This window comes from Dermochelys coriacea, chromosome 1 (genome assembly GCF_009764565.3).
Source record: "Dermochelys coriacea isolate rDerCor1 chromosome 1, rDerCor1.pri.v4, whole genome shotgun sequence".
NCBI lineage: Eukaryota > Metazoa > Chordata > Testudines > Dermochelyidae > Dermochelys > Dermochelys coriacea.
Window position 1 is genome coordinate 163,773,722 of NC_050068.2, and position 15,330 is coordinate 163,789,051.

Below are 15,330 nucleotides of genomic sequence, written 5' to 3' on the forward strand. Positions count from 1 at the left end.
CTTCCAACAGCATCGAGGGCAGGCCAGAGAACTCTTACTGCCACTTTGGCAGGAGTGTTCCACCAGTGGCTGTGTTAACACCCCCTTCCAAAACCTTCTCTTTTTCAAATTCAGCCATCACTGTCTTGTTGTAACACCACACCCCTAGTTGACCATTGACAGTGAAGATTGTAATCCAGACCTGCCCGTATGGCTTGAGCTAAAAGACCTACCCTAGCCAAGGTTGTAACAGGCTCATCAACCTCTGTGTAGCCTAGTTACCACCACAGGGGGCAGATGCCACACTAAGCTGGGATAGGTTATGTTAATAAACACGGGGAGGTAGGCGGGGAGAGGGGGATGATTTTCAAATTGAAAAACATCCTGATGACAAAGTTCTTTACAGCTTGCTGCACAATTGTAGTTTAATTAGTGCGACAGAGCTATTATTTCCTGAGATCTTTCTGAATTTTGATCAGCTGTCTGAAAATACTAACACCGTGCACTGTCTGTTATGATGCTACTGAATAACACCAGTGTAATGAAAGCCATTATGAGATCATCACTTTCCTACCCTGTATCATCAGAACCTTCTGTGAACTTCGAAGCAACCTGGGGAAAGCAACATGTATCGCTTTGTAAATCCTCTTCTAAAGCACATTATCCACAGGAGTTCCTTTGACGCTGCTGCAAGGAAGCAGTGCCTGAAGTATTTAAAAGCACTTAGGACTCTGCAGTTTAATGGTCTCAACACCATCTTTTTAGGAGAAACTGATATTTCAGAATCTCTCATAACAGAGGAAAAGATATTGCAGGAAGACAGCCTGAATTGGCCAACATGGACACTTGTTCATGCTGCAAGCAGTCAAGGCTGGGTGCCTTGGAGATACAGAATATTGCTAAGAAATGAATTGCCCATGAAGCAGCATGAAGACATCTTTCAGGAATTCTGCGATTCTCTGAACAAGTTCTATGGGAAATGCATCATCATAGTGAGAGAGAAAAGGCAGACAAAAGAACCCACCGCTCAGGAGAAGATAACTCACCCCCAGGTCCCATCAGTCATTTACATGTCCAGCATTGAGTGCTGCCCTCAAATTGCTAAAGCCAATGGCCATGAGCTTCTCTCTGTGCCTCTGCCATACAACTATCTCCACCCTATGGATGTAGCGTGGTCTTCTTTGAAGTGGTTTATTATCAACAACAGGAAGGAGTTTTGTCTGAGGTCCATTGAGAGAACTTACTCCTACAGGTGTATACTTTTCAGTGACTTGGTTGAGAAAGGACTAGAAAAGATGACTCCAAGCAAATGGAAGGTGGCGACGAACAAAGTGCGGAAATGGGAGAACTACTACCTTGATACATTTGCTTGAAGGTTTCCTCCTGCAAACATCAAATGCTCTTTGATTTAAAAATAAATAAAATAAACGACCAATTAGCCAGTATACCAGCTCTGTTGAGCCACTTTCCTCCTTAGAGGCCACCCTAAAACAGAAACATCAACAATGATATTAATAACAAACATCATGTTAATCTGAATTTTAATCTCTTTATGTGGTCCAGGAGTAGGGTGGTAAATGGTGTTTAAGTATTGGGATGGATAGACTTAATTCCCTTAATCACAGAGATGGGCCCAAACCAAAACCCAGAATCCAAACAGCTTGATTTTTGGGACAAGTTCGGATGCTGATCTGGGTCTGAATTTTATGGCTTTCTTCTTTCCTTCACCAAATCAAACCCCAGAGTTTGAGTTGGGTCCTGACCTGTATATGAATTTTGCAGCTCAGGCCCATCTCTGACCCACTTGGGAGATCTACTAATGAATAAAGTACATCTGAGGTGGAAATGCCAATGTCTTTTATGCTTAACAGGGAAAACAAGCCAGAAGAATTCAAGTTACAGTTGACTTTAACATAAAACATAGGTATTGGCATACCACTTCAGACTAGTTATCTGATATTGGGCAGTACCAGATGTTTCAAAGGAAGATACAAGAAACCCCATAGAGGTAAATTATGCAATAACCTGCCAAGGAGAAAAGTTTGTTTCTAACCCTGTCAGTTAGTGATTGGTTTATATCCCTTCAGATAAAATATTGCACTCAACTTAATGTAACTATGTGCTTTTCTTATCCATTTAAATGATTAATCCTTTTTGGAATCCTACTAAGCTCTCAGACTCAATATCTTGTGGCAATGAGTTGCATGGGTTAAGTACGACTTGTTTAAAGGAGTATTTCTTCATATCAAAATTAACTAGTGTTGCTGTTTCCATTTCACTGAATGTCCCCTTGTTGTTGTAAATAAGTGTGCATGATTTGCCCTCTTTACACCATTCATTATTTTGTATACTTCTCCCATGTGCCTCTTACACAGAAAATGACAAAACTTCAAAACTTAAAGAAAACATTTGTATCTCATGATGCTTGCCATTTTTATTCTAATGGCTTGATTGATGCACTGAAAATCCATACTACTTTTTCCATGTGTGGAAACTACATAATATATTATAGAAATTAGAGGTGGAAAAGTAAATTACTTAATTGGGAAATCTAGTCCATTCCTTTGGGGATGAGGGTGGAGTCAGAGCAGTATCATTTCCCTACAGTATATCTTCTAGTAACGTGTGAATATATGCTTCAAAGTGTGTCTTTTCTCAGCTTTGTGTTCAATTACTATAAACTGCAGCTCTTTTTGGGGGTGGGAGGGTGGAGGGGGAAGTGACAGTGACAGGCTAAATGCTGTAAATGGGAATGGCCCAAGTATGGGCATATATTACTGAAGGAGTAGAAAAGGTATGAGAGGAAAAGCTTTTATTGTTCAAATACCATGGGCCTGATTCTGATTTTGCACTGGTGTGAATGAGAAGTAGCTCGTCTCAAGTCAGTGGAGTTAAGTTGGTGTGAAAACACTCTGAGAAGAGAATCTGGCCCAGTGTGTCTTTTGAGTTATGAAGGACAATAATTGCATAGCCAGCACAGTATTCATTATTTCATTAACAAACTGGATGATATACAGCACATTTTTGGAATGTCTTGCTTGACCTTCAAACAATAATACTACACTATACACAAGAATTAAACTATCTGATCTGGGTTAGACCAGGGTAAATCCAGAATAAATCCATTGCATTACTCTGGATTTACTATGGCAGAAATAAGATCAGAATCTGAACCAAACACAAGAACAAAACAAAGTGCTGGATTGCTTCACCAACACAGCGACTCCCTACTGAGCTTATGTGCCTCCCCTTTGCATAGTTGTGTTTTTCTTTAGGGACAGATTAAGACACCTTTTACTCACATTGAGCCGACCCCCCTGAAATCAATGGGACTAGCTGCAGAGTCAGGCACTACCCAGTGTGTGTAAAGGCCCTTTATAAGCAAGAGAGAATCTTCCCCTATCGCATGAGATTCTTCATTATTGTCATCAGTCTCAGAAATAAGACCTTCCTACTCAAGCGATTTGTGTCATAGTAACACAGTAACTTTTAAAAGCTTAACACAGGCAGGAGCTTATCCACTGTGACATTACACCCCATATGTTTTATGGAAATATGCTAATGAGTGTGAACATAATGTAACTGGAATATGCTTCATGCAAAAGGTCTCTTGTAAGGTATCATTACAAAGATTATAATCTACTGAGTGTGTTCATCCTATTTGTATGAATGTAGCATTCTTGTATCTGAAACTAGGAATATGAAATATAACTCTGGGGTCCTATTGTAATGATGCAAAGTGTGGGCCATTAATGGTGGTTTAGAATCTTGACAGCTCCCATTGACTAGGACAATTGGTTGTAAATGGTTTATTTACCTGCAAGCCTTCCTGTGGACCTGTGAGCCAGCCTGTGGGTAATGAAGAATAAGGTCTTACAGTGACATGTGATCATGTCACCTGAACTGGAATCCACCTTAAACCTGGTGCTTTTCCATTTAGAAGGAGGGGTGGGGATCCAGAGAGACAAAAGAGTCACACCTTTGCCAAAGCTATAAAAGGGGGTGGAACAGAACAAAGGGGGCTGCAGTCATGAGACAACCCTTAGTTATCACCTGAGCTGGAACTAACAAGAACTGTACCGGGGAAAGGATTGGGCCCAGACTAGGAACGAGTCTAGTCTGTGAAAGAAGCTTATTGGAACATCTCTGAGCGTGAGATTTACCTGTATTCAGTTTCTTAATGTATTAGGCTTAGACTTGCGTATTTTTGCTTTATTTTGCTTGGTGACTTACTTTGTTCTGCCTTTATTATTTGAAACCACTTAAATCCTACTTTTTATACTTAATAAAATCACTTTTATTTATTAATGAACCCAGAGTAAGTGATTAATACCTGGGGAGCAAACAGCTGTGCATATCTCTCTATCAGTGTTATAGACAGCAGACAATTTATGAGTTTACCCTGTATAAGCTTTATACAGAGTAAAACAGATTTATTTTGGGTTAGGATCCCATTGGGAGTGTCTGGGTGCTGGAGACAGGAGTGCTTGCTGAGCTGTTTTCAGTTAAGTCTGCAGCTTTGGAGGTGTGGGTCAGCCCCTGGGTCTGTGTTGCAGCGGGCTAATGTGTCTGGCTCAACAAGGCAGGGTTCTGGAGTCCCAGGCCCGCAGAGAAAACGGGTTCAGAGATAGTTTCAGCACATCAGGTGACAGTTCCAAGGGGATCTCTGTGACCCAACCTGTCACATCAACCTTAAGTTCTTTTACACAACTGAGGGAAATTGCAACTTATTCTCTACTGGATGTTGCAATCCTTTAAGATGATGAAAAACCACATGGCTAATATAGCTCTTTGGGACAGCACCTAGCACAATGGGGTCCTGATCCATGACTAGGGCTCCCTAGGCAGTACAGTAATACAAATAATACATAATAATATAGTTCTGACTGGGCTGGTAATTTAGAATGACAAGCATTTTCTATGACTAACCATTTTTAATAATAGGATATTAACAAATAACATGCACCCAATTCACAGCAGAAGTCATTTAAACTAGCATGGATGAGTGTAATAAATTCTTTATATGGTTTTAAGTTGCTGTGATTTCAGTATAGTCTCATTAGTACCAGCCTTGTAGTACTGTATAGTCCAATACATTTGATCATTACCTATTATCAAAGCATATATCTTAATTCCTGTCCCTATCTCTATTTGCATGATTAAACTGCACAAGTAGGATAAAGTAACTCAAGTAACTTTGAATAAAGGTTAGAGGTCAGATGAGAGGCGGATGCGAATTCTAATACTGATGAGAGAGCCATTGCGGGTGCCCAAGACAAGCAGGAATGCAAATAGCTTGAAATTACATACTATCTCACTGGCTAATTGGTTCTGAAGCGGAAACACTTTTTCAAGGAACAGCCTCTCAATGAAAACTTTATTTGCTCCAGTTCATGGAGCAGGCATGCAATGACTTCAGACAGCTGCAGCGGCACAGGAGCTAGCAAACAGAGCTCTAAACAGGGGAGTTTGAGTGGGAGTTCTGTTGGAGGAGAAGGTAGTTGTACTTGGTTTTGTATTTTTAGTATTTGTGTGTGTGTGTGTAGGGGTTTTGTGCTGGGAGAGCAGCTGAGCCTGCCTAGGGGGTGGGGCTTCTGACTAGGGGCCCTATAAAGGTAGCCAGCCAGTCAGGCAGCGGCACAGACAGCTGCAGCAGTACAGGAGCTAGCAAACAGAGCTCTAAACAGGGGAGTTTGAAAGGGGAGTTTGTATTGTGGTGCTTGTTTGGGGTTTGCTTTTGCTGGGGGAGGGTGGTCTTCTTGGTGTTTCCCAGATTAACAGGATTTAGGTGGGAAGGAGATGACAGATACAGAGGCAGCTGTGGGAGTGACTCCTGTAGTGAAAGACACATTGAGGATGACAGGATGTGGAAGCTGTGGTATGTACATGATCCTGGAGGGGGGAACCGGTAAGAGTTTTGTCTGCATGAAATGCCGTCTGATAGAGCTGATGGAGGAAAAGATCCGAGGTTTGGAGATGCAGGTGGAAAGTCTGGTTGAGTTTAGGAAGGGGTTTGAGCAGATGATGGAGCAAAGATATGAGGTATCTGAAGGGAAAAGCTCAGACTCACAGATGGAACCAGGGCTGGGGAATTTTGAGGAGAGACTGGATGAGGAAAGTGGTCAGTGGAAACATGTGACTCAAAGAACCAGGCAGAGAAAAAGACGGGCTAGTGAAGGAGAAATAGAGCTTAGGAACAGGTTTGCAGAGTTGGAAAACGAAGAAGGGGCTCAGCAAGTACTTGTTGAAGGTGGAAGGGTAAGGAAGAAGAGAAGAGAGGCTAGTCCTATAGAAAAAGGGGAAGAGTCAAGGGAGACTACACCAAATATGAGCCCCAGGAGGATACAGGATGGGTTGAAGAAGATTGTAAGGGAAAATAGGAATGGAAAGAACTTGCAGCCAGAGGGAACAGGGGAGAGACTGGAGAATAGCACTGTCACCAGGAAGAGGCAGGTCTATGTGATCGGGGACTCTTTATTGAGAAGAATAGACAGGCCTGTAACTAGAGCTGATCCTGAGAATAGAAGGGTGTGCTGTCTTCCGGGTGCTAAGATACGGGATGTAGACCTGAGGTTGAAAAGGATCCTAAAGGGAGCGGGAAAGAATCCCCTAATTATCCTTCATGTGGGAACAAATGATACGGCTAGATTCTCGCTGGAAAGTATTAAGGGAGACTATGCTAGGCTGGGGAAGACGCTTAAGGAAATTGAGGCTCAGGTGATCTTTAGCGGGATCCTTCCTGTTCCTAGAGAAGGGCAACAAAGGTGTGACAAGATTATGACTGTCAACAGATGGCTTAGGCAGTGGTGCTATAAGGAGGGCTTTGGGATGTATGGCCACTGGGAGGCATTCACGGACAGAGGTCAGTTCTCTCGGGATGGACTTCATCTGAGTAGGGAAGAAATAGACTTCTAGGATCGAGGCTGGCACAACTGATAAAGAGAGCTTTAAACTAGGAATTGGAAGGAGATGGATGGGAGATGTCCAGAAAATCTCCACGCCAGATTTTAGCATTGAGAGGGAAGAAGATGAAGTAAGAATGGATACAGCCGTGGGTAGGAGAATGTATATAAGGAGTGAGGGCGGTGTGGATACTAGTCTAATAGGTTATACTGGATGTAGAATGACTGTGCCTAATAGCAAAAATTAAGATGTTTATACACCAATGCGAGGAGTCTAGGTAACAAAATGGAGGAACTAGAGCTACTGGTGCAGGAAGTGAAACCAGATATTATAGGGATAACAGAAACATGGTGGAATAGTAGTCATGACTGGACTACAGGTATTGAAGGGTATGTGCTCTTTAGGAAAGACAGAAACAAAGGTAAAGGGGGTGGAGTAGCATTGTATATCAATGATGAGGTAGAATGTAAAGAAATAAGAAGCGATGCAATGGATAAGACAGAGTCTGTCTGGGCAAAAATTACATTGGGGAAGAAAACTAGTAAAGCCTCTCCTACGATAGTGCTTGGGGTGTGCTATAGACCTCCGGAATCTAATTTGGATATGGATAAAGCCCTTTTTAATGTCTTTAATAAAGTAAATACTAATGGAAACTCCATGATCATGGGAGACTTTAACTTCCAAGATATAGACTGGAGGACCAGTGCTAGTAATAATAATAGGGCTCAGATTTTCCTAGATGCGATAGATGATGGATTCCTTCATCAAGTAGTTGCAGAACCGACTAGAGGGGATGCCATTTTAGATTTAATTTTGGTGAGTAGCGAGGACCTCATAGAAGAAATGGTTGTAGGGGACAATCTTGGCTCAAGGGATCATGAGCTAATTCAGTTCAAACTAAATGGAAGGATTAACAAAAATAAATCTGCAACTAGGGTTTTTGATTTCAAAAGGGCTGACTTTCAAAAATTAAGGAAATTAGTTAGGGAAGTGGATTGGACTGAAGAATTTATGGATCTAAAGGTAGAGGAGGCCTGGGATTACTTTAAATCAAAGCTGCAGAAGCTATCGGAAGCCTGTATCCCAAGAAAGGGGAAAAAATTCATAGGAAGGAGTTGTAGACCAAGCTGGATGAGCAAGCATCTTAGAGAGGTGATTAAGAAGAAGCAGAAAGCATACAGGGAGTGGAAGATGGGAGGGATCAGCAAGGAAAGCTACCTAATTGAGGTCAGAACATGTAGGGATAAAGTGAGACAGGCTAAAAGTCAAGTAGAGTTGGACCTTGCAAAGGGAATTAAAACCAATAGTAAAAGGTTCTATAGCCATATAAATAAGAAGAAAACTAAAAAGGAAGAAGTGGGGCCGCTTAACACTGAGGATGGAGTGGAGGTTAAAGATAATCTAGGCATGGCCCAATATCTAAACAAATACTTTGCCTCAGTCTTTAATAAGGCTAAAGAGGATCTTGGGGATAATGGTAGCATGACAAATGGGAATGAGGATATAGAGGTAGATATTACCATATCAGAGGTAGAAGCGAAACTGAAACAGCTTAATGGGACTAAATCGGGGGGCCCAGATAATCTTCATCCAAGAATATTAAAGGAATTGGCACCTGAAATTGCAAGCCCATTAGCAAGAATTTTTAATGAATCTGTAAACTCAGGAATAGTACCGAATGATTGGAGAATTGCTAATATAGTTCCTATTTTTAAGAAAGGAAAAAAAAGTGATCCAGGTAACTACAGGCCAGTTAGTTTGACATCTGTAGTATGCAAGGTCCTGGAAAAAATTTTGAAGGAGAAATTAGTTAAGGACATTGAAGTCAATGGTAAATGGGACAAAATGCAACATGGTTTTACAAAAGGTAGATCATGCCAAACCAACCTAATCTCCTTTTTTTAAAAAGTAACAGATTTTTTAGATAAAAGAAATGCAGTGGATCTAATTTACCTAGATTTCAGTAAGGCATTTAATACCGTGCCACATGGGGAATTATTAGTTAAATTGGAGAAGATGGGGATCAATATGAACATCAAAAGGTGGATAAGGAATTGGTTAAAGGGGAGACTGCAACGGGTCCTACTGAAAGACGAACTGTCAGTTTGGAGGGAGGTTACCAGTGGAGTTCCTCAGGGATCGGTTTTGGGACCAATCTTATTTAATCTTTTTATTACTGACCTTGGCACAAAAAGTGGGAGTGTGCTAATAAAGTTTGCAGATGATACAAAGCTGGGAGGTATTGCCAATTCAGAGAAGGATCGGGATATTATACAGGAGGATCTGGATGACCTTGTAAACTGGAGTAATAGTAATAGGATGAAATTTAATAGTGAGAAGTGTAAGGTTATGCATTTCTGGATTAATAACAAGAATTTTAGCTATAAGTTGGGGACGCATCAATTAGAAGTAACGGAAGAGGAGAAGGACCTTGGAGTATTGGTTGATCATAGGATGGCTATGAGCCGCCAATGTGATATGGCTGTGAAAAAAGCTAATGCGGTTTTGGGATGCATCAGGAGAGGCATTTCCAGTAGGGATAAGGAGGTTTTAGTACCATTATACAAGGCACTGGTGAGACCTCACCTAGAATACTGTGTGCAGTTCTGGTCTCCCATGTTTAAAAAGGATGAATTCAAACTGGAGCAGGTACAGAGAAGGGCTACTAGGATGATCCAAGGAATGGAAAACTTGTCTTATGAAAGGACACTTAAGGAGCTTGGCTTGTTTAGCCTAACTAAAAGAAGGTTGAGGGGAGATATGATTGCTCTCTATAAATATATCAGAGGGATAAATACAGGAGAGGGAGAGGAATTATTATTTCAGCTCAGCACCAATGTGGACACAAGAACAAATGGGTATAAACTGGCCACCAGGAAGTTTAGACTTGAAATCAGACGAAGGTTTTTAACCATCAGAGGAGTGAAGTTTTGGAATAGCCTTCCAAGGGAAGCAGTGGGGGCAAAAGATCTATTTGGCTTTAAGATTCTACTCGATAAGTTTATGGAGGAGATGGTATGATGGGATAATGGGATTTTGGTAAGTAATTGATCTTTAAATATTCAGGGTAAATAGGCCAAGTCCCCTGAGATGGGATATTAGATGGATGGGATCTGAGTTACTATAGAAAATTCTTTCCTGGGTATCTGGCTGGTGAATCTTGCCCATATGCTCAGGGTTTAGCTGATTGCCATATTTGGGGTCGGGAAGGAATTTTCCTCCAGGGCAGATTGGAGAGGCCCTGGAGGTTTTTCGCCTTCCTCTGTAGCATGGGGCATGGTTGACTTGAGGGAGGCTTCTCTGCTCCTTGAAGTCTTTGAACCATGATTTAAGGACTTCAATAGCTCAGACATGGGTGAGGTTTTTCATAGGAGTGGGTGGGTGAGATTCTGTGGCCTGCGCTGTGCAGGAGGTCGGACTAGATGATCAGAATGGTCCCTTCTGACCTTAGTATCTATGAATCTATGACTAGATCAATACCAGATTTCCTAGTCCTTTGTTTAACAATATGCTCAAGTACTTCATGCATGGAAATTTGGTAGGGCATTAGGGCAGAATTGGGAGAAAGGGGAGTGGCTCACATTTTTACCTATTAATTTTAAGCCCAATTTAATTTTACACACTTACTTTGGGGCATTAGAATCTAGCTCCTGGATAGTCTGCCTAGGTTTAAGCTCTTTTATGTTAAGAACAAGTGAGGGTGATGTAAACTACATGCAAACATAAGAAATAGAAGTACATTTCCAGTTTTCTCCAGCAATAGGACAGCACTAGATTTTTTTGTAGGAGGTCCTCTGGAATTCATTATTTTCCTGTGCTCTACAATGACTCAACATTACGACTGACCTTATTTTTTGGGGGTCTCTTGGAATCCATTAATGCCACATTCTGTAAATTGGCCACAGGAGGCTGCTTAAGAGTGTTTGCAAGGTGTGGCTTCCCTAGCTGCTTCTGGAGCCCCTCCTGTCTGTGCTGGTCCTAGGATTACAGGGATACTCAGGTAATCCTCAGTTTGACACAGAAAATGAGCAACACACTTTTAAATAAGGATCAGCTTCAAAGTGAGTCAGTACATGCAGCTATCAGCACATTTTACTCCACCCTGCTTCACACACAACGTGAAATGGGTAAGCGCCTACCTCCAAAGCCTGAGCTGTACTTCTCAGTTCAGACTGGGGGCTTGGCTACACTTGCAAGTTAGAGCACATTAAAGCAGCCCCAGGCACCCTAACTCACGACCTGTCCACACTGGCAAGGCACGTAGAGAGCCCAGACTCTGCAGCAGTGCTCCTGGTAATCCACCTCCACGAGAAGCATAACGCTTGTTGTGTCTTGGCTGAAACGCCCCAGTGTCAGGTGTTGCATTACTGCGCTGCGATCGGCCTCCAGAAACATCCCATAATCCCCTGAAGTCGAGTGGCCACTCTTGTCATTGTTTTGAACTCAGCTGTAGGAATGTGGATATGCCCTTTCAGAGCTCTGTTTCTGACAGCCGGCTGCTTATCTGCTCCAGGACAAAGCAACCATTAGTGTGGAATGTTGCTGCTGTGAGTGTGTGAGAGAGGGGGGAGGGTGGTCTGCTGCTGTTTGAACTTACAAGACAGCATGCTGACACACTTTCAGCCCCCCCAAAACCCACTCTCTCTCCCCCCACATACACACAACACACTCCCTGTCACACTCTTCCCACCTCCCCCCGCCGCATTTGAAAAGCACGTTGCAGCCACTTGCACGCTGGGATAGCTACCACAATGCACTGCTCTCTGTGACATTGCAAGAGCTGCTAATGTGGCCACGCCAGTGCGCTTGAATCTGACAGTGTGTACACATGGCAGTGCTTTCCCTGCTGAGCTCTCCAAGGGCTGGTTTAACTCCCAGCGCTCTACATCTGCAAGTGTAGTCATGCCCTGGATCTTGACAATTGCATTTGATTGCTACAATTACAATGGAGCAAGTCCCAGGGTGGAGAGGATGGAGTGGGGAGTGGGGGGTAACCAGGAATTAGGAAGAGAAAGCCATGAGCGATAGGAATGGAAAAGCGAGGGGGGGACAATTTATATACAAAGGGAGATCATAGAGCAGAATACAAAAAGGGGTTTTAAAAGACAAACATGGTGAACTTAAAAAAAAAAGTGAAAAAAGGCAACATGAGTAGAAAAAGGGAAGGAGTAGTCAAACGTCAAGAAAAAGCGCTAAAAAACAAGAAACACAGATGTTAAAAAATGAAGCCAATGCTATCATTCTTATGATCAATGAAAAGTAACAATTATAAATACTTCGCAACTACCACAGTCCTATTTATCTGAGAATCTCCAAGCAGTTTATATACTTGACTTTAACTCATGACAGGTGTAACATACAGCCTTTGATTTTGTTACAGAGATGTTTGCAGTGGATATTGTCTCAGACTCAAATAGGAAAAGATCCGTATGGAGGCAGAGACCAGAATAGGCCTAATTATTTATGTCTGCAACAAACCAACCTTTCATACAGTGCCCTATGAGGTTTCTAGCTTTATGGAATATGAATACTCTGACAACTGCAGACTATTCATGTAAAAGGCTTAGATTTTGCTATTGGGTATCTATATTGAGAAAAATATGGCTACATCCCTTGGGTTCTGCTCTGCCCGTAGTGTAGACGAGGGCTAAGTAGGGCTGCTCAGTACTTAGATGGTGGAACTTATAAGAAATACTCACTTGCTGATGGAAGTGATAATACCTACTTCTTGTTTAGCACTTTTCATCAGTAGATCTCAAAGTGATTTACAAAAGAGATCAGTATCATTTATCCTTGTTTTACAGATGGGGAAATTGAGGAAAAGATCCTCAAAGGTATTGAAGCTCCTGAATGACTTCAGCAGAACTAGGAACAGCACCCAGGTCTCCCAAATCCCAGTCTGGGGTACTATATTAGCTGCACTATTGAACCAATCCCCTGGTAGACTAGGATCAGCCATGGAAGACTAGGATCAGATTAGGATCAGCCATGGAAGTGTGAACCTGCTATTTTTCTGGAGACATGGAATTTTACCTGCACATTCTCCTTCTAAATCAGTACAAACACCAGAAACCTCTTGGAACTGCAACGTCCCATCCCTGAGTATCGTGGCCAGAGAAGTTGTAACTTTCTACAATATTAAGGGACGCTGCTTTTCAGAAGAAATCTAAAGCTGAGGCCCTAACTCAGGGTTGGGCAAACTTTTTGGCCCAAGGGCCACCTCTGGGTACAGAAATTGTATAGCAGGCCATGAATGCTCACAAAATTGGGGTTGGGGTGTGTGTGGGGGGGTGAGGGCTCTGGTTGGGGGTGCAGACTCTGGGGTGGGGCCAGAAATGAGGAGTTCAGGTTGTGGGAGGGGGCTACGGGCTAGGGTAGGGTAGTGGATGGGTGAGGGCGCCGGCTGGGGGTGTAGGCTCTGGGGTGGGACTCAGGATGAGGGGTTTGGGGTGCAGGAGGGTGCTCCAGGCTGTGATCAAGGGGTTCATAGGGCAGGAGGGGTATCAGGGCTGGAGCAGGGCGTTGGGGCATGGGGAGAGGCTCAGGGGGTGCAGGCTCTAGGCGGCGCTTTCCTCAAGCAGCTCCTGGAAACAGTGGCATGTCCATTCTCCGGCCTCTACGCGGAGACGTGGCCAACTGGCTCTGCACTCTGCCCTGTGCGCATGCACTGCCCCCTGCAGCTCCCATAGGAGCACCGGAGAGGGCCATTGGAGCAGGGCCATTAGAACACGTAGGAGCCAGAGGGGGGCCATGCTGCTGCTTCCAGGAGCTGCGTAGGGAGGCTCCCGACCCTGCTCCCCAGCTGGAGCACTAGAGCAGGGCAAGCCCCACACCATGCTCCCCAGCAGGAGCTCAACGGCAGGCTTAAAAAGGGCTGGTGGGCCGGGTCTGGCCCGCAGGCCATAGTTTGCCCAACCCTGCCCCAACCACTCAAGGTTTAAAAAAAAAAATCAATGACACCAAAACCAGGCTGTTAACACCATTGTTCAGGCCAAATTCCAGAGTGTGTAACTACATTCTCTTTATTGAACATGCCTAATGCAGTTCCATCTGGAACCCTTTTTCTTCACTTTCACTTTGTATTAAAAAAAAGCAAAACATTAAATAAAAACAAACAAACCCAGTGTAGCCTTGCTGGGTCTAGCCGTACTTACTCCATTCAAGCAGTTCATAAAACACAATGTTGCTGATTTTTATCATGAGACTCACAATACTTGGTGTTTTTTCTTAAAGCCCCAGCTGCTGGAGTCCTGTGACTATATGAGACTCTCAGCTTTCTTTAAAAAGTAATTTTCTAGCCCTCATGATTGTGGAGAAGCTCTTTAAAACCATTATCCCTTAAGACTTGAAAACCAGGAGACAAATTTAAAAATATATTTTTAAATCATCTGACTTTTGAACACTTGGAGTTATCTCTGCTCAAAGTATGTGATCGTGCAGGACTCTTTAGAATGAAAGTCAATACTCATAGTTAAAGGACATAGTTAAAGAACATAGCTACTTAGGATTTTTCAGGTGGTTTCTTGAAAATACATAGCTCTGGTGAAGCCAGAGAACTCCTGAACAGGAAACCCAAACCAAATCTGAGATGCCATCTCCCCCTGGTGTCAGCATATTCTCTTATTCATTCCTGATTCTTCTTCGCTTACAAAATGTGGAGCCAAATGCAGGGAAACCTTCTGTAATGTTCCCTTTCAGAAGGGCATGTAGAAAAGAGCTTGTGTGCCCAGGCATCCCTATCCCTTCCAGTTTGTTTCTGTAGCGCAGACACCAGCCGCCTCTGACATTTCTGGGAACATGAACACACCCATGCCATCCTTTTGCTAAGGTACTGCATGTTTGGTTATGGTTGAGTTGCTTAATTTCTGGGCAGAGCTAAAGCACAAGGAATACAAGTGGCCAGCCTTTGAATTACAGAGCATGCATGAGGGACTCCTGCTCTGGCAGCAGAATCAGAGGTAGAGGGAAGGAAAAACGAACTCCCCACTGGTTTCCTCACCCCATGCAGCCATGGGACAGGATAAGGAGGTAGTGCTGCCTTTCTTTTATTGTCCTCCTTTCCCCATTAACAGGTTGGGGCCCCACAAATTCTAATGCCAGCCTCAGTTCCTTTGTGCACTAAGCAAGTTTTCTCCCCCGCCCTTTTTTTTCTAAAGCAGGCCCATGTTTTGCAGACTCTGCACTGGGGGCAACTGTTTTGAGGGAGAAGGTGCCATTTTGTTACATAATCACGGTTCAGGGTAGAGACCCACACTCCAACACAGTCAAATGATTGCTATCCTAAGTGCTATCCCCTCTGCCATGTACATTGGCCAAACTGGACAGTCTCTACGTAAAAGAATGAATGGACACAAATCAGACGTCAAGAATTATAACATTCAAAAACCAGTTGGAGAACACTTCAATCTCTCTGGTCACTCGATTACAGACCTAAGAGTGGCTATCCTT

General features: G+C 43.1%; 1 protein-coding gene across 1 annotated transcript; it reads left to right on the forward strand.

Annotated features, from left to right (window-relative positions):
• The first annotated feature begins 605 nt into the window (after positions 1-605).
• On the forward strand, positions 606-1,352 carry C1H21orf140 (chromosome 1 C21orf140 homolog). Its single transcript, XM_038388086.1, has one exon. It carries the CDS (start codon positions 606-608, stop codon positions 1,350-1,352), a length of 747 nt encoding a protein of 248 aa, XP_038244014.1.
• Positions 1,353-15,330: the final 13,978 nt, after the last annotated feature.